The sequence below is a fragment of the Vanacampus margaritifer genome, chromosome 5, assembly GCF_051991255.1.
Source record: "Vanacampus margaritifer isolate UIUO_Vmar chromosome 5, RoL_Vmar_1.0, whole genome shotgun sequence".
In the NCBI taxonomy this organism is placed as follows: Eukaryota; Metazoa; Chordata; class Actinopteri; order Syngnathiformes; family Syngnathidae; genus Vanacampus; species Vanacampus margaritifer.
In genome coordinates this window covers 7,999,385-8,019,522 of record NC_135436.1, presented here as the reverse complement: position 1 = coordinate 8,019,522, position 20,138 = coordinate 7,999,385, and the positions used below count along the sequence as shown (strand labels likewise).

Below are 20,138 nucleotides of genomic sequence, written 5' to 3'. Positions count from 1 at the left end.
CTTTTGGACCAAACAAGATTTATAAAATGTGTTATTTTAAAACAAAAAAGTGCAAATATATACATTAAAAAACTCAACATAAATATTAATAATCTTTTATTTTTGTTTATGATTATGCCAATTTTGTAATTGAGGATATTGTGTGATATTGTGAATTGTGTAATAATTGAAATTGTAATTGAATTTCAATTAATTGCACAACCCTAGTTCCGTGTCTATATAGCAATGGAACACAATATTCTGTGGGCCTTAAAAGGTCAGTCAAAATCCAGTCAAACGGCTGATATCGAAAGGGTTGGTCCAATGAAAATGGCTGGGCTTCAATGAGTTTTAAAGTGGGTTTGATTTTTAAAGTGGGACGATACGATTCAGTTTGATTCAGTTGGATGGCAATTGGAATTGATATGGTATGGCTCAGTTCAAGAGGATATGATGCTATGAGCTTCTTGTCATTTTACATACAGGAATGAACTTGTACATTTTCCTTCAGACATATCTCTGCAATAAAAGACGATTCAAACGTGAAACGATTCAATTGGATGCACTTGCGTCTATTTAATCCAAAACAATTTTCTCATTCAAATTGCTTGTTAACCCCCTATTAGCGAACATTACCTGTGTAACACCACATTGTATTATGCAGGGTTGGGCTAAGATGATTAGTATTTGTGTAACTAAGCTCTGCTTTATATGGTAGGCAATGCCATAGAGGGACTTTGGCTTTCAAAATACGTATGTATCTAGGACAGAGTCCATGATTCCACTGGCGGAGGTTTTGGGAGTGATGGCTTGCATCCTGCTAACCAAACTCTCTTGTTAGGATATTTCTGCTGGACTGACGACCCACCCTTTTGAACTGTTCCTGCAACTGTTCGCGCAGGGACTCGGGACAGTTATGCAGCTGTTTCTTCAGCTCAGCATGGTCCTCCTGGAGTCTCTGCAGGGCCCGGCGCTCGGCCTCAACATTAGCTCTCTCCTAGAAAGACATAGTGCACATACCCACACAGAGCATGGACGGATTGAGAAGGGGTTGGTGGGGGGATGGGGAGGAAAAGGAAAGGGGAGAGAAAAACACTGCTCAAATTTCACACCATGCAAATCAAAAGCTCAATATGTTAGCAGTAAACCAACTGTTGTTGATGGATCGATTTCATCCTGTATTAGAATTCTTGCCAAAGATGACTTGGACATAAATAAGGAAACAGGAAGTTGACAATAACAACACAGGTTTTCCAAAAATCTTTTTAATCTTAATCAGAAGGAAATGTTTTTCTGTAAGCATTTAAAAGACCCTCCTGAACCCAAATTGCAGCGCAGGTGAGCAAAAGAACAAAGGAGCCACTCGAAGGTCTGTCATGCATGTCGTAAAGAAAAAACAAAACATGGGGGGAAAGAAGCAGGGGGGAAATTAGAGGATGTTAACAGATGTCAATGAGGCAGCACAGTTAAAATCAAAGACACCGAGTATTGTGTGTGTGTGTGTGTTTTCTCTTTCCCACAAGCAAAAACAGTATTATTACGAAATGATCTGTACCTTGTCTTTCTCTTGCTGAATGGCAATTTCCAGCTCGTCCAGCTTGCGCTGCAGCTGACTGATGATGTCCGTCTCTGCCTCAATTTGGTCGAGTTCTGCCTGTCTCTCTCCCTGCAGCAAGGCACGCTCCATCTCAGCCTAGAGGAGTGGGTAACTTACATCAAAGACTTGCATATATTTTTTATTATTATTGGTGTTAGGATGGGTGAGTACCAATACCAGCCTTATTTTAAGGTATCGGTACTCGTGACGGTGGCCGATAGTGGCTGTTTTACAATCAGGCACTAAAAATTAGAATTTAGAGAAATAGAAAATCACTATTAATTTCATGCAACTTTAAGGGAAAATACTATATAAGGATTTATAGGTCTTTATTATAAATTATCTATAATTTTTTTGCACTGCAAAAACAGAAATTTTAAGTAAGCTATAATTTCTTAAATTTAACCAAAATTTGCTTATTTTGCTTTGACAAGTTATTTTTGCTTAAAATTAAATTGTCAGACAATATCAATGTGCTTATATTACATATATACGTATTACTTAATTATTTTATTTGATCAAGCAGTCTTGGTATTGAGTGTTAACAGCCAGTTGTAAGATTGTACATTAACTAGTAATAAGATAAATGGAAAAAATATATAAGTATAAAAACAATCACAGGAAAGTGCAATATTTCAAGTGGTTTGTTTTGTTATAGTTACTAAGCAAATATTTCCTCTTTGCAGTACCAGCTCAGTGTTCTAGTGGTAGAGTGATCACCTTCAGATTTGGAGGTTGTGGGTTCAATCCCTCGTTGGCTCACACCAAATATAGTAAAAATGGGACCTGTTACCTCCCTGCTTGACACTCGGGCTAAGTTAGCCAAAAATACTTATGTATTTTAGGAAAATAGTTCTATTTATTACTGTTTGAAAAAGGAGAATATTATGTGTTTTTAGTCTAAAATTACTGTGGGTAATATGGGCCCTAGTATTATTTTCTTATTTTTCAAAATCTTACAGGTAAATTTAAGTACACATTTTTTGTTCTTTTTGCAGATAATTTAGCTAATTTGAAGTAATAATTTTCTTATTTTACTATATATATATTTTTTTAATTTTCTACTGTCTTTTTTACATTTTATGTACTAGTGGTATAGGTATCTGGTATTTGTATTGGTGACTATTAAAGAGTTGAGTATCGTATCGGTCTGAAAAAAAAAGTGATCTCGAACATCCCTAATTCTTATTATTATGAACATGCAAATGATATGTACACTTTACATATGAACAAGTAAAAGAATAACCATTAACGCATATATTTTTAATTTATCATTACAAACTGGTCATTTTCTCAATAACATGAAAATTGCTAAAGTTGCTCCGTTGCACAAAATTGGAGAAAAACACCAGCTCACAAATGACAAAATATTAATAATTAAATTACAACAATATGGGATTAGAAAACAGGAAGCAATTTGTGAAAATGTCTGAATACTGATCCAGGTGCTTGGACATTGTGCACCACCACATGGGTCAGTGTTGGGTCCTAAGTTATTCATTATCTACATCGATGACAAACTGTATGTAAAGCATCACAAATACGCCAATTTATTTTATTTGCAGTTGACACAATTGTATTGGTTCATTTGAGAATTTACAGCAACTTTTGGACACTACCTCTTTAGTATTTATGAACATGAACATTCTTTGTGCTTCTCCCTCAACCTATTACAGTTTGACACCACACACAGATAAACTAAAACATCTTCTTGTAGTGCACAGCCTCTGAATTTTGAAATTAAATCTACATCTTAATTTACCACCGTTAATTTCTGAATATTTCATGGTAGTAAATTGTTTTTGGCTTTGGATGTGATTTTTGTGGTTTGCAGTTATATGATGCTATTTTGGCCAATACCTCCCTCTGCTGTCGACTGAAATTGACATCAAACTGTCACTGAACTCGAATTGTGAACGTCACAGCTCATCTGTTTTCTGGGATTCTTCACCTGACGCTCGCAATGCCAGGCCGAGAGCAATTTCACATCAATTTCAGTCGACAGCAGGGAGCGGGGCACAATAAAATGTCTCCCCCCTAAAACGGATGAAAATGGGCGCATTTATCTGCTTACCGTATTTTCCACACTATAAGGCGCACCTAAAAGCCTTACATTTTCCCAAAAACCGACAGAGCGCCTTATATGTGGATCGATATTGGTTAAGTAAGCTCCATCTAGTGAATGCTTAAAGCAACCCCAGCCACTACAGTATCCTTCTATTCTATGCGCCTTATAATGCTGTGCGCCTTATATGTGGCAAAAGTTTTTAAATAGCCATTAATTGAAGGTGCGGTTTATAATCCAATGCACTTAATAGTGCAAAAAATACGGTAATTCTTATTCCTGGAATGCAACATCAATCAGAATATCGTGTTCAGATTAACAGGGGCACATACAACCTATTCTTGCAAAGAAAATGTTTGGGTTTAGTTCCCCTTTTAAAGGGTTTTTCACAAAAACCTAGCATATGAACAGGGGTGTGTAGACTTTTTATATCCAGTGTATAGCTAATGACTAATAAGCACAAAATGGGTAAAGATTTCAGACACATTTCTACTCAAAAGAACAACTGATCAGGGTTTGGCCATGACATCTACTTTTATAGTAATTAATAATACCACATCCTCTTCCTACTCAGATATTTTTGGATAAATCTTGAATCTTGACACATTGATTTCAAGTTCATTTAGAGTTGTTAGTGCTTGCTTCAATCTACCTCTTGTTTGGACTCTTGGTATTGTTGCTCCAGGTCTGTCAGCCGAGTTTTGAGTTCATCAAACCGAGCCAAAACGCGTACCCGCTCCTCCTCCAGGTAATCCAGCTCCATTCGATCTGAACTGGCCACATCCTCATGCTGCAAGGAGAGGGGACAATGTCTCATTATGCTTAGATTCGACTGACAACAATCTTCAGGTAAGTCTCATCGTTTAATGCCAATTGTAAATCTTGCATATTAGTTAACTTGTTAGCAAACTTGTTAGCAAACACCGTTGCCATTCAACAGCATGTGTGTGACAAACGTGTACGTGGCTCTGTATACGTCTACTTGGTGCTCACTTTCTGCGAAACTCAAAAGTCGTTTATTTTGTATGTAAAATGTTGACAGGGACAAAACAGAAAGGTTAGCTAAAACTTGTTGGCTAGCCTGTCTCCAATATATCTCCTGCCTCGGGCTGTGTTTTAAATAGTCAAAATGTGAAGATTAAATGTTAAACATGTTAAATGCCGTCGTCGTCGTGAGCTGTTAATCAGAATGGGCTACGACCAGTAACCCAAAGAGTTAGGTGTATCTTCTAAACAATTTTGATAGTAACTGTAATATTTTTATTTCTGGCTTTCAATTTAACCCTTAAAATAAAAGGGTATTTTTGCTTTTGACAAAAAAATTACAATTTTGTATTTTTTAGGTACCGATTTGAGAACCATTTAAGCACCGGAACCGTTTGAAAAGTACAGAGAAGGCACCGGTATCGGATAAAGACAAACGATACCCAACCCTAATTATAATGGGAAATAACTAAACACCGAATGTATTAATGAATAGAATTGGTGAAGACAACATGGATTTCCAATAAGCGGACAGTCCTTTTGTAGTTTTAAGATGTGCTGTGAAACTGTTGTGATGTAAGCCTTGTGTACTAACTAAATAACATTCTACGAGGAAATATCTTGCTAATATCTATGGATCCAGGCAGTTAGCACACAAGCTGACAATATGTCAGATGTTGCTGTGTGACATATCCTGTGAGTGAGCAGTGCCTGATAGAACATAACCAACGCATTATCACTTAATCATCGGGGGTTGCATTGCATTAATCTTCAATTGTCATGGAATATTATAGAATTCACAATAAATAATCAGATTAACCTGGGATTCAGTAAAATATACTAATCTCAAGATTCCGGATTCAGTAAAGCCAGAGATCAATTTTGCACATGCTGAGTTGTGCTGCGGCATGCCGGCCATAGATGAACGAAGCATTCCCTCTGACCTGATCTCCATTGAGCAATGCTGATGCTGTGCATGGAGCCAGAGATGTCCTCACCTCCTGATGAGTGCTTTCTGTACTACTACACTCCTCCTTCAGGTTCTCCTCATCGCTCTCCCTCTGTCTCTGTGCCAGACGCAAAGAGGCTGAGGTCAATGTTACTCCTAGGACGCTGTCAATGGATGCGCCTTGCAATGAGCAATCTGAAAAGCCCCCTGGGAAACTTGTCTTCCCAAAGCTGAGTTGGTCCGGGCTGGTGCTTTCTCCTTTGTTGTACTCAGCACAGAGATTTAGGATTGTCTCCAGTCGCTGTCTCTCCTGTGGCCAAGGAAGAACACCAAATTAAGGTTATATACACGATAAGATAGTTAAGATTATACAATTTGTAGTACAAACTCTGTAGTAAAACACTCGTCAGGTCATAGAATTTGACCACCCCCCCCAAAAATCAAGGGAAAACATGGGAGATTAAACTACCATCATGCAAGATGTCCTCAATTTAGATTACAAGACTGCAGTTCAGAAAGCATGAATGCGAACTATGCCTGTGTTGTTCTTGAGCTTTGTGTGGCCTTGCCAAGTCTAGTTTTGACAAAAGGTGTTGAGAGAAGAAGAATGTGAAAGAAGAAGAATAGTCAGTTACATATTGTGTGCACATATACTGTGTTTCTTTCACTTGTATAGCACTTTTCTACCTGAGGTACTCAAAGCGCTTTAACACTGTCGCCTCATTTTACCTACTGATGGTGACACAGCATTTTTTTCAAGTTTTTCATACTCTTGTTAATTAAAATATAAGTGGACAAATGTGATTGCATCTTTTCAACCATTGATACAGTAATCTTATAATACGTATTTCATAAAGTTATTTGAAGTTAAAATTATATACTAAACAGTGAAAATGAGTGTAAAACATTGAGTCATCTATTGGTGTTTAGGTAATTTTCTGCCACTAGGTGGGATTAGTGTTTCATGTTGGACATTGGTGACAGGAACAGTGTGTTTATCTTTTCAAATTCAGAGCAACTGGAATATGAAGCAACTCGTGCCCTCTAGGACATTTTGCTCATTGTAAATGAACAAATAAGAATATTTTTATCACATTTATTATTGCATTGTAGTGACTCATTTGCACAACGTTGTAGTATGTCAAGTAAAGCATGAACAACATTGTATTTAAATTTGTAATGCCTCTGGACATTTTACTTAAAGGTTTTTAGCAAAAATCCATTTAATGACTTAAATAATGTTTTTTAATGGCCCACGGAAACCCTGCAAATAGTCACTGTACATAAGAATGAATACAACGCGTTAATAATACTAGCTTCTGGATTTTAACTAACAAAACAACCTTGATAAATTAATTTAGAGTTTCAAATGATCATAAACATTTTTTTCAAAGTTGTAAAGTCATTACATAGAACTAGCTCATTTAATTAACGCATGATTGAACCAAAAATATCTTTCACAATGGTTAAACATTTAGACAGGAGACTCTTCAATATCTCACCAACTCTCAGCCATTAAAATTGTAAACCCATGGATCATTTTTGCCTTCATCTCATTTGAGGATGTAAGAATTGCCTCCCAGAGTTGCTGTTTGGCGCTATACTGCCATCCAGCCTCATAAATTTTTCTTTTAAGGATGCTTAGGAGGTTTTTCTTCCTGTAAACCCACAGTAGCCATCACTTCAATTGTATTTTTTCATTGTGGGAATTGTCTTGCATGACAATTATTAGTATTTGCCAGGTGCACTTGGTTTGTTTAATAGTGGACAACAAAAATAGGAGGACTTACAACACCTGAATCAACATAACACAAACAGCCCTCTCCACTTGGTGCAACTTCAGGGTCACACAGTGAAACTGACATTATGCACAGCTGTGACTATAACGTGTCAACCCACGTACAGGGGACCCTGCAGCCCGTGTAAACTTGACCTCTGACTATTAAGCTTCTAAAAACCATGGCTGAAGACAAAGCAATGATGGTGGTGGAGTGATCTGTAATGGACAATATTCAACTAAGAAATCACTGGGTCTCAAATCCCATTCCGAGCCCAAATAAGTTTATTAAATGTTTCAACAACAATGAAAGTATACTACTTTGTTAACATCTACTCAAAGTAAGCCAGCAAGGAAAATTGGACATCTACACCACCCACATATGCAAATTATGCAATAGAAAAAGTTGAAATGCAATTCAACCAAAATTTCTCAAGGCACTATAGGGTGGATAGGTTTGTAGTTCTCTTTTGTCAATATGCAGAATGCTGCAACACTCCAAACTGTTCCAGCCAAATTTGAGAACAAATATCTGATATACTTCCTGACCACAAATTAAGGGTAAACACTGCATTAAATGTGCTTTTACTTTTGCTTTCATTTTACATCACTCCCGAACAAAGTGAGGTCCAATTGGACCCAGTGATGTATGTTTAATTCCTATTATTATAGGGAATGAATTGTATGCTTTAGCTGCAGATGAATACCTTCCCTGATGCTTGCTCGCTCTCCCGCAGAGTACACTGAGTTTTCCCACTGAGAAAATAGCTGCACCTGAACCTATAATCTCGGATGACTAAACTTTGAACCGTAGTGGATGGGAGAAAAATACCCCTTTGTGCTGTAAATTGCTATATTCATGCAAGAAGAGCCAAACGTGTAACATTTACTGGCAAGTCAACAACTACTCTTGAGTCCACCCACTCAACATCTGCTCACAGATAGATTAGACCCCTCAGTGCAGACACCTTTTGTTTTTCTCAACACGCATCATCAAGCATATACTTGCATTATCTTAGTGACTAGCATGAAGTCTTGAGGGTTCAAATAAAACATGTAGGATATGACGATCCAGCCGATTTTGATCACATTAGAATAGGCCTGGCCAAGACATAATTTAACTTGACGCATCAAATTTGGCACACTCAATGTTCTGTCTCTAATAATGTGTTCAAATGCCTTTTTCTTTTTTGGTGCCCAGATTGTCTTGCCGCATGTATGCAAATATTGAGCAAACCATTTGTTGATACTTTGCATTGATAATAATCATCAAATCACAAATCAAACCCATTATTCCTATTCATGCAGTGAAAAGAACAGTCAACCGAGTAATCTGTTTATAGTCCACCTATAGTGTAGTTAAATCACCATTATGATTTTTGAATATGGCGGGAGCGAGCTTATCCACAACACTTTGCTTCGTGTCACGTTCACATTGACAGCAGAGGAGCCGTAAATAAATACACTACGAATGATATATTAAAATAATTTCAAACTGGAACCCTTTGAAATCAGTTCATTATTAAACCATGGAATGTTAATATTCTCAGGATTTGTTTCCTGTCACTCAGCTAACATAATTCATTGCTCGATAAGATATTTCTCAATAGCCTGATCCATAGCATATTAGTCAGCTGCAACGCATAATGAACAGAATGGCACCTGTAATTACATATGCATCATCTTTCATTACTAAGCTGGACATTACTATACTTACTATTATTCCCTGATGGTGTCAATAAATATTCAAATTGATCAGCGAGATATTTTCCTAACTTAATAATGTGGATCTCGGACTTAATATTTAAGTAGCCCTTTCAGAAACATATAACAACTAACAACTAACAATGTGACTTCCAAATATATAGAAATTCATTAAGCTGTCCATAAACACATCATAGAGTAGGATACTTTAGCAGCAACAGCCAACTGGGGTACAGATGGTGTAAATCCCCCACACAAGAGTTTTTCGGAAGACTTGCGTGCTGGGTCAGAGTCCTGACTGTGTCTCCCAAACAGCCTTGAGGCCGTGGAGGAATGCCTCATTCCCAGAGTCCTCCACCCTGAGGCACCAGTTCAAATTTCCCTGCCGCTCACATCTTAATTTGTAGGTGGCGCTAATAATGACAAGTTGACAACTGGACTTGGTAACATTGGACTTCCTCACAAATGTTGATCATGTGTCCAAACTACAAATAGTCTGCAAAGAGTCAGTTGGCTGGCAGGTGCTGTAAATAAGAGCTGTAAACAACTAAAGTATGTTGGATATTGGCACGTTGTGGCTCATGGCAAATCAATAGGCAATTTCTTTTATTTTTATAAAAAATTCCAATGATTCGCAAAAACAAAATAACGCAAAAATCAAAATATGAATTACTTCTTAATTGCATTTTAATCTAGACATTATTTCATGCCTTTCTTTTATTTGGAATAAGATACAACCCGTGTAACCACAAGTTTGAGAAACCACCTTAGCGGAGAGAATGACATTTGAAATTGGCCAAACGAGACATTCAGCAGGTCTGTAGGACTTGCTTCAGCACTAAAAATCAATGACAACAATATTGTGAGTTTCTATACAGTATCGTGAGCTTTTATTATATCGCCAACCTCTCCAAAATATCACATTCATATTATTGTATTAAGACGTTTGGGTATCATTACATCCCTAAACAGCACTCTATTGAGTGAAGGTCAAACAGTGGTGATCATTTCTGCCATCTCCTGTGGATTCGATTCCACTTTTTGACTTAGCGACTGCTAATATTCGGTGCATCACTATTTTTTACTGATCGTTGCATAATTTCAATTTCATTATTTTTAATGAAAACATGTTTTGAATATGAACAACTGTGAGCCTAACCAGAATCACAGAACACAGAAAAAAAGTTTGACTAAATGTGCATTTAAAGTCAAACTATAACAATGAGAAGGAATATTTTTGCTCTGTTTTTCAGCAATTCTACACAGTGACATATTCAATTTTAGGGTGGTCTCCTCATTTAGCCTTTTTCATATTCACAACCGTTAGCATCTGCTTCTTTTAGCGCCTTGTCTCCCCTGAGAGTGAGTCTCCTGTTTTATCGTGTACCATTCATGTCTTCGCCCTTCTCTCTGAGCACCCTCGGCAATTCCCCATCTGTGTACCTTTCATCAGAGCGGTTACAGTACTTTATAAGTGCACAGCTGAACACTTGTGTGGAACGCTCGGCAATTTTACGTACACTGTGCATCCAGAGCAGACAGCGTACGTTCAACACAGTCTTGTTTTTCATATATCTGCAGGCAGATCTACATTTGCTGTCTGCAAAACAAATCCCACTCGTGATCAGTCCCGGTTCCTTGGGGGTTCAACATGTTGAGTTCCCAGTGGAGGAACAACCAGATGATCCAGACAAGAGACGTTTTATTTAATCTTATGACACTGCTTCCACAATCCCGCCCTCTCCCCCCTCTTTTAAAGCACACATGCATCAAAGTCAGACAGGCAGCCCCTCTAGTGGCAGTCAACCCCCCTGGATAATAATATTGCTGGTCCTCCTTAAAGATGTCTCTGGCACTGATGTCGGGATAAAACCATGGAGGTCCTGATCTTATTGAGGGTGGTTGCCATTTAACTCATTCACCCCCAGCCATTTTCACTGAAGCAACCCCCTTTGCTCCCGGCTGCTTTACTGGATTTCGACTGATTTTGCAAGGCCCACAGAATATTGTGTTCTATTGCTATAAAAAAAAAAACTACCAAAATAAATATTAGAGTCTCTTCTATCATCAGGAAAAAAGTATATTTCTATCTGTTTCCGTTTTGCAGCCATTAGCATTAGAATATTGCTATGTTTGACTGAGATTCATGCCCTCAAATGGAATCTTGCTTCCAGTCACCACGTCACACACATTAGATGGCAGGAAGGATCAAAGACACTGATTAAAGACTGTACTGGAGTTGTTGTTTTTTTTCCAATTCCCTGAACACTTCTAAGGAAATATGCAGCCTTACTGCTTGAATATTGTTCCGGGGCTCCAGTTACAAATTTGTAAGATGTACATTCAGTTGCATCAGCTTGCAAAAGTTAAACAATTTGCTGTAAACATAGAATTAGAAGATTAAATATTCATATCCACACTTTGCAAGCAGATGCTAAAAAAAAGTCTACTAATGGTGTGTAGAAGAGTTTAGTTAGTTTGACAGCCCAATTGAAACACCACTGTCATGTCACACTGGACAATTACACGCTGCTGTCCAATTCCCAAGCTCAAATATAGATTTTGTTCAAGAAACCTCATCCTAATAAACCATGCATCATGAAATACTACATGGAGCTTGAAAGGAGAATTCATACCTGCTACAAACATAAAACCACATGCTCCTTGTGGGTAATAAGAGTACCAGACTGGGAAGGGAGGATGAAGCACGCGCAATACATTACTACTTTTTAAGAGCACCATGAGTAATAAAAACTAAAACATTCAATTGGGGAATGCGGTTTTTATGTAACTAGGAATGATGTTTACAACCATGCTAGAATCTCTAAGAGATTGCGGCAATATTTTCAACACATACACACACTTAAATATTGTATTAACTAAGACCAGGCGCAATGTTAAACACCACAGCAACTGCAAATGCTCGGACCAGGTAAAATACCACAAATGTAAATAATCATACTGGAGGGTAGAAATGCCCAGAGCAATACAATGCTATTATTCAACATGCAATATTAATTGTAATTGGACAGTTAAACGATGCAGCTGCGGTCAAGAGTTAAATCTGACGCATCTTAATTTTCATGTGCTTGTTTGGGTATTTGTCAGACCGCTGTGCGCCATGGTGAGTATGCACCTGGCGCATCCGACATTTTGGTGGCACATATCATCATTAGACCCGCTGAAACCATGTCTAACTATCGGTGCAAGTTATATCACTTGTCCATGTGATTTTGGCAAATTTAATCATGGTGCAGCAGACACATTCGGAGCTCCTCGGGCTTGTGTGGTGGATGTCATAAATTCAAGAAGTAAATCTTTAAAAATAAATACAACATTTGCAATACATCTTTAATCTAAGATTTGATGACGCCTGACATCACGCATGAATGTTGGGGTATATTTTTTACGTAACACTTTAGATCAGGGGTGTCAAACTCATATTAACTCAGGGGCCGCATGGAGGAAAATATATTACCAAGTGGGCCGGATCGGCAAAATAATAGTATATAACTTAAAAATAATTGCTGTCAATTATACACAGATTTTCACTATTTTTGGGCCAGCCCTAAATTACGGAGATCAACTGTCATCATATTGTTCCAAAAAATAACACAAATGCAAATGGCAACGCGGCAACACTTTGCCTGTATGGATTACGGACATGTTAAATCTACCTGTTTTGCATTTATATTGTTCCCAGAATGCATTGTGTGGCGCAGTTAATGAAGTTATAAGGACATTAATCCTTGTTATATGTATTTGTGTTACTAGTAATTGAACTTGAGTCGTATTTAACACGTTTATGTCAGTCTATGATTTATTTTTTTAAACAAACCGTAACTTTAAGTTGTGTGTAAAATAATGACATCCAGGACGATTCCGTGTACAAGTTGCATTGCTCATCTGAGGACTGCTTGTGAAATGACAAATTTATATGTTTTAATTGTGGCCATTTTTTCCTTTACAAAATTGTCTCGCTGGCCGGATTAAACCTCTCTGTGGGCCTCAACCGGCTGTATGTTTGACAGCCTGCTTTAGATCAACTCAACTCCAAAGTGCACCACTTTTACCCGCAGAGCTTGGCAATGATGGCTCTCTCCTTTATTGGGTTTAAGACCAAGGAGTTTTCAACGATTGGAAATCAGAAAATCACAAAATCAAAACTGGTAAAGGTTGCCGGTAAAGATAGATGTTTTTTTCTGGGCCGATAATGAGCTGATTATTAGTAGTCAATGAGGCTGATAACCAAAATTTGAAGCTGAAAAAAAAAAGGGAGGGGATTTGCAAATTGGGTGACAATTGGCAAAAAAATAATCTTGACTCTGTTGTAATGTCTTAAAGCATGTTTACTGAACAATTGGATTTTTTTTTTGTATGTTTGTATCTGACAACCTTTTAGATTTCTAACAAAAAGTTCAGGGAGATCTCAAGGTTACCAGTACGTCTTAAAAAGTTAAATGGAAACTTAAGCAAGTAAATACCATTGCTCTCTGTAGTTTTCTACAGTAATTACACCCCAAAAAAAATCAAAAAATACCTGAAATCTTAAACTTTCACATTTCTTAGTTTTAATGTCGAACAAAAACACAAGGTTCACAAGGTTCGAGGGTCAGTAGCATATCTTATAAAGTTAACTGAAAATGTAAAGAAATAGTTAAGAGATTAAAATGGTTTTAGATTTACCTTATATGGGTTGTTAGATACCGATATTCGTCAAAATGCCCAGACCGATTATCGGTCTATTCCTAGTTGCCGGTAATCTCACCCAAATTTTAACACATAAACATAAAGTGTGGATAATAACGTTCTGTAAAAGTCATTCATTTCATTGCTAAGACTTTTAAATATTTCTCCTATAATGTGTATGACAAAAACAAGACTTATTCTAGTAGTGTAGTTGTGCTAAATATTGACTGGATAATTAGTAATTGTGTTGCAGTGTTCATCTTTTTTTTTTTGCCTTCAGCAAAAAAGCCCCCCGTACCAAAGAAGCAGACATGACAGAATGGTGAAAGGCAATCCAGGAGCACCCACAGGCTACTTTAAATCCAATCACACTGCAACAAAACATAATGCATCCAATTACCTTTATGAATGCTGCTGCCATGTTTGTAAGAAGACCTGGCTTCTGTTTTGGCAGGGCAAGCAGATAAACCATGGCCTGTTCCCTGTTCTGGCCTCTTCTCAGCACAGGTGGTCTCTTGCAACAAATACAATACGAGTCCATGGCAGATTGATCATCCAAAACTAAATGTTGTTGCTTCTGAGTTTCGGTCCACAGAGCACCCAAAGTCAAAGTGATTGAACTCACTGTGCTACTTTGGGAGATATGAAGCAGTCTTGCTGCCACCCAAATCTTCACAGACTTCCTTAAGTGGGCGGGTCTTGTTGATCGGTCGCTTATTCTAAATGCAGCTCAATATTGGTTTTGTGTTTTTACACTGCAATGTAGGGAAAAGAGTCAGAAATGGAGAGAAAACACTCTTTATAAGCTTACTTTGTTTTTTGCTTTTTACTTTACAGGGCCTCAAATGCTTTGAATATAAATAGGCTATAAACCTATTTTTGATTCAGTAAATGGGCATAGTCTTTGTACTTTCACAAAATAAAACTGGTGTATTGTCTTTGCTACAATTTCAGAATATCCACTAAAAAATATACTGAACGTTTTGGGTCAGTGAGGAATGTTTTTTACTCTTGTTGAGGTTTCATGTTTTAGATGTAGCAAAGTCACGCCTGGCGAGCGTGTGAGCAGGCAGATAACCCCCTCTAGTGGACAGATTCCCAAACAGCAGCTTATGCAGTCACTCCAATACTTCTGCAGCAATTCCAAACACAATAGTAAACAAATTGGACAATAACTGTTAAATAACTCACCCAAAAGTAAAATTCAATCTTCATCAACTCCGTAAGGTATACAGAACAGATTAGAAAAAAGATCATTGCGACCAGTAAAAAGTTTTATCCTTAGTGAGAGGTTTCACACAAAGGTTATAGATATATTTATCTGGCGGGAGTGCCAGGTTCAGTGTGCAACACGAGCTCGATATATTTGGTTGTGCTCAGGAATGGGCTGCAATGCATTATGTCATGTTCTGTTTGAGAGTGTCCTGGAGGTATATTTGGTCTGCTAATCTTAATGGATGCCATCATTTGTGACATCGCACTGGACTGGGGAATCAGCAAGAGACTTGAATTAGAAGCAAAGCGATGAGATGAGTCAGAGTAGTAGTAGATAAAGGTCTGAATTCCGTTTAGACCAACCACAATGTTGTTTTTTTTCAATTCAATCTATGACCTGTTTATTTATTTTCTTACTTTTTAATTACCCCCAGTTGGTTAGTAACAACAGATGTCCTCGATCCCAGAAAATATGAGGTCATCAAACAGAAGGTGAGTTTACATGAGTGTGAGACTGTGTAAGCCAAGAGTCTCTGCCAGGACGGGGGTGTCAGGCAGACATTCATGTGGTGAACACAGAAGCAGACAGGACAGCCTGGATCTGATAGACTTAACCGCATATAGTCTATTAGCAGAGAGGGATTACCAACAAGTCCAAAAGGAAAACACCAATTCATGTTGGTTTCCTTTTTCTTTGCTGTTATCCAACATAACTCTCCTAATGTTAAAGTTATTAGGCTGCCATTTTCTGTTTTGTTTAACTTAGTTACACATGAGAGTAGAGGTAGACCGATATGTTTTTTTTTTCAGGGCCGATACCGATTATTAGTAGTCAAGGTCGGCGATAATCGATATTTGGTGCCGATATTCATTTTCATTAAAAGGGAAAATATTGGCATCAAAATTAGAAAAAATACAAACTCCAGCTTTTAATTTTGAGGGGAATTTTAAAGCATATGTTTATTGAACAACTTTTAGGGTTGGTAAAATATTAGAGTGTTGAAAAAAAAATCTTAGTCAATAGACCTCTTCGTTTTAAAAATCTAGCAAAAAGTTCTGGGATCTCCCAGGAGCAGTAGTATTCCAAAATTTCTAAATATCTGAAGAATAAAATTTCGACTTACCTTAGTTTTAATTTCAAACATAAACAGAAGGTTTCTAGGGTCAGCAGAATCTCTGAATTTTTTTTAATGAGTTCCCTGATGTTAACACTTTTTTTTTTTAAATGGATCTATTATAAGCCATACAATTCATCAAAAATTTGCTGATGCCTATATTCGTCAAAATGCTGAATATTGGCGCCAATAATCGGTTTATCCCTACATAAGAGGAGGATAAGCGGTTAAGAAAATGGATGGATAAATAATAGTTACTTCAATAGTTTTACTGTTGTTAAAAACTAAAAGTATTGTCACATCTTACTGTATATCCCATCAGAATATATATCAATAGATTGTAAGAGCAACCGGACAAACAATAATAATTATTACAGTACTAATTACTAAGGCTCTGAGCACACAATTTGTTTTTGTGTTTTAACATACAGCATTTAGCTTCTGTTTATGATGACAGTTTAGAATTTTACACATAGCATGGTGAAGAATCAACTTTGGCAAATTTCCTGCTTTCATATTCATAATACCGTATACTAATGATTCCCAACCAGGGTGCCGTAAGAGATGAGCAGGGGCACCGCAAGAACTTATCCATTTGTGCAGAGAAATGTAATTAATTACACATAAATGAGGTCTGATTAAAATTAAAATTACGGTAAAATAAAATAACAATAATAATAATAATAAAAATAATAATTTGGGCCTAGCAAGACAAGAGCTGCCAACATCCCTTGCTGCCATTTGTACTCAGTGTTGTTAGCTTTGTGTTTCATAATGTATGAAGGACTTTTTTAAATATTTGAAAAATTTGAAAAATAAAAAAAACCTTGAACGCAACACAAGATACAGCAAGTCGGCACATTCTTTTAATCAGAGCCCCCTGCAGTCCTGCTGCCTCAGAGCTGTGTACTCACACTGATTTCACAATAACAATAACTCCTTTTTTCCTTAGTAAACCTCTGTGAAACACTCATCTAATTATCTTTTTGTAATCAGTTGTGTATAGGGAGTCGCGGGCCTGTGTGAAATGACTTAAATGCATAAACTCTGGGGTGAAAAAAATCTCTCATGACAGTGAATCAACTGTGACTAATTACAGGCCCTGCAGCTCCACGCCCTGCTTTCTTTCTCAGAGAGCGTTACAATACAATAACAAAATATGCTGCCGAGAAATCTTGACTGAATCTTGACTTTTTTGCACATACAGCATCTATTCTCAATATTTTGCGTGGATTGGGCAAGTCTGAAGGTAGCTACGATGACTAACCACTTTTCATTGAGTCCACAGGAGTGACTAAGTATTCAAGTGAGCTGAATTGTATTTCCTGTCATACCAAAATTCCAGAGAGCAAAGAAAATAAAGGTTACCTATTCTAAGTCCTGATGTGGATTGCAAATCCAAGCTCTAATGTAGGATTTCTGTTAGCTTTGACAAAGTTTAAGAGTCTATTTTTATTAAATGTAACACACAGCACAAACAATCATTTATCAATCAATCAATTATTAACTTGTAATCTATAATAATCATATTAAATGCTAACTATTAGGGGTGTGCCCAAAAAATCTATTCTGATAAGAATCGCGATTCTCATTTAGTACGATTCAGAATTGATTTTAAATGTCCCAAAATCAATTTTATTAGAATTATTTTATACTGTCTTGCCCTTGTTTGTGCGTGCCTTTATTGGGAGTGCTGTTCACGATTTTAGATTCAAAACGATTAGATTGGCAATGATTTCTGCTTCAATTTATGGATGTGTAAAAAATCTTCATGATCTACTCCAGTCTGACTCGCTAATGCTAATTAGCGCGCATCACGCGGCACTTTTATCACTCAAAAGAACGGCTATTCATACAAAACGCTTCAGAAATGTATACAGAGATGCATCGTAACATTACTCACTGCTAATTGCTTTTCCTACGCTGCAAAAAAAAAACTACTTTTATTGAAATAACTTGATTATGACTTTTTCCTTCTACTCTCTAATGTAGCTACAGCTTAACAGTGTATCAGAACACGCAGAACCACACTGCCCCCAAGTGGCCAAATCATGTACAACATGAACAGCGCTTCCAATTAAGGCACACACAAACAAGGGCAAGACAGTATAAAATAATTGAAAAAAAAAATGGCATTCGCATTAGCGAGTCAGACTGGAGGAGATCATGACAATGCTTTGTACATCTATAAAGTGAAATGAAAATCAGTGTTAATCAAATTATTTTGAATCAAAAATCATTCTGAATCAAATCGCAGGCCCAAAAATCTGATTTGAATCGAATCGTGAGACAGCCAAAGATTCCCACCCCTACTAACTATTGCACTTTACAGTCAAATGTAATGCAATGACAATAAAAAAGTACACAATTTTATAGAGGGGGCACACTGAGCCCTAACTTCAACCTGATCAAAAACATTCCGTTAAAGTGCAATCCATTTAACAAGTCTGTACATCTGACCTCACAAATGTTCAGTATAAATATACTGCAATTCCTGAAAAATATCTCATAATGGTGGAAAAGTATCCATCCATCCATTTTCTTAACCACTTAGTCCTCACAAGGGTCGCTGGAGCCTATCCCAGCTGGCTTCGAGCAGTAGGCGGGGTACACCCTGAACTGGTTGGCAGCCAATCCAGGGCACAGAAAGACAAATAACCATCCACACTCACAATCACACCTATGGACAATTTAGAGTGTTCAATTAACCTCACATGCATGTCTTTGGAATGTGGGAGGAAACCGGAGCACCCGGAGAAAACCCACGCAAGCACGGGGAGAACATGCAAACTCCACTCAGAAAGGCCGAAGCCCGGACTCGATCTCACGTCCTCTGCACTGGGAGTCGGACGTGCTAACCAGTCAGCCACCGTGCCGCCCTGGCAGGAAAGTATTTTCAGGAAAATTAAATAAATGTCAAAGGGAAGGGACAAACTGTACTTCCTGCAATTTTGTCATCATTGCTGACTTCAGGCAAAAGGCAGACGACACCCTGGTCCAGCCGTCAATCACAGGGCCCTTAAGACTCAAGACAGACAACCATTCACACTCACATTCCCACCATTACAGACTGGAAACTGGAAAGTGACCCCACAATTCCGGCACGAAGGTCAGGTTGATTGAAACACAACACCAGCAGTGATTCTGCACAATCACCTTTAAAACATTTAATTGTTGCTGTTCCTTTTTTTCACTCAGTAGCAGACAAGTTCAAAATGCCTACCACCCTCCCCTTTTGCAAAGCTTAGGAAACAACAAACAATGTGGTTACTATGGGAACCTCCTGGCACTCTAAAGCCGAAGGCTGCATGTCAGCAGCAATTTGGATAGCCAACAGCCAAGTGACAGACATTACTAAACTTCTGGCTCATCCACTTTGTAAACACAACAGATGTTACCTGCAAGCAATGACATTTCCTTAGCAAGGAGATCAGACAAGGTGTCCTCATAAAATATGAACCTATTTAACAATTCAATACCAGTTAATCAACTGTGCCTTACAAAACAGACCTATTAGTTTCAACCGCAGATTAGACTGAAAACAAATAACCTAATCCAATTAGTCAACAATGGTGTAATGGATGTGATTATCCTCAAGTTGTTAACGCTGGGGACCAATAAAAAAAAAAGAAAGAAAATCTATTGAGTTTGATTTTTATGCTGATTAAAACTAAAATTGGCATGCTGATTCACAATTATATTCTGAAATTTATTCTCTACAATTTACACTCCAGATAAGGAAAATTCCACTTTGGAGCATCAAACGTGCTAGTCCTAAATTTAAGCACTCCAGATTAGTGCTGCCACTATCGAATATTTTTAGAATCAATTAACCTATCGATTATTCAATCGATTCATAAACTAATCGGATTCATTTTAATTTTGCAAAAAGCATTTTTTCCCTGATTACTGTTTATTAACTAGTGATTGGTGTTTATTTCGTACTTCGTATTCGTATAGTGATTTGAAAAAAAAGGGGGAATGATGTTGTACTATGTTACCGGTTCGGTCATTGTTTTCCAAAGTAAAAATAGATGTTTGCAAATGTCTTATTTTAATTAAAC

At 37.4% G+C, this 20,138-nt stretch overlaps 1 protein-coding gene across 16 annotated transcripts in view; it reads right to left on the bottom strand.

Annotated features, from left to right (window-relative positions):
- The window catches only part of phldb1b (pleckstrin homology-like domain, family B, member 1b), a 110,988-nt gene that overhangs the window by 24,878 nt on the left and 65,972 nt on the right, over positions 1–20,138 (bottom strand). For 11 of the 16 annotated variants that reach the window (XM_077565111.1, XM_077565119.1, XM_077565106.1 and 8 more), the window contains 4 exons: positions 5,570–5,884; positions 4,294–4,431; positions 1,535–1,672; positions 848–976 (listed from right to left, as the gene is read on the bottom strand). In XM_077565111.1, the coding sequence (XP_077421237.1) occupies positions 848–976; positions 1,535–1,672; positions 4,294–4,431; positions 5,570–5,884 (720 nt within the window). The remainder of the gene's footprint in view (positions 1–847; positions 977–1,534; positions 1,673–4,293; positions 4,432–5,569; positions 5,885–20,138) is intronic. The other 5 variants (XM_077565107.1, XM_077565121.1, XM_077565113.1 and 2 more) reach the window with 3 other exon arrangements.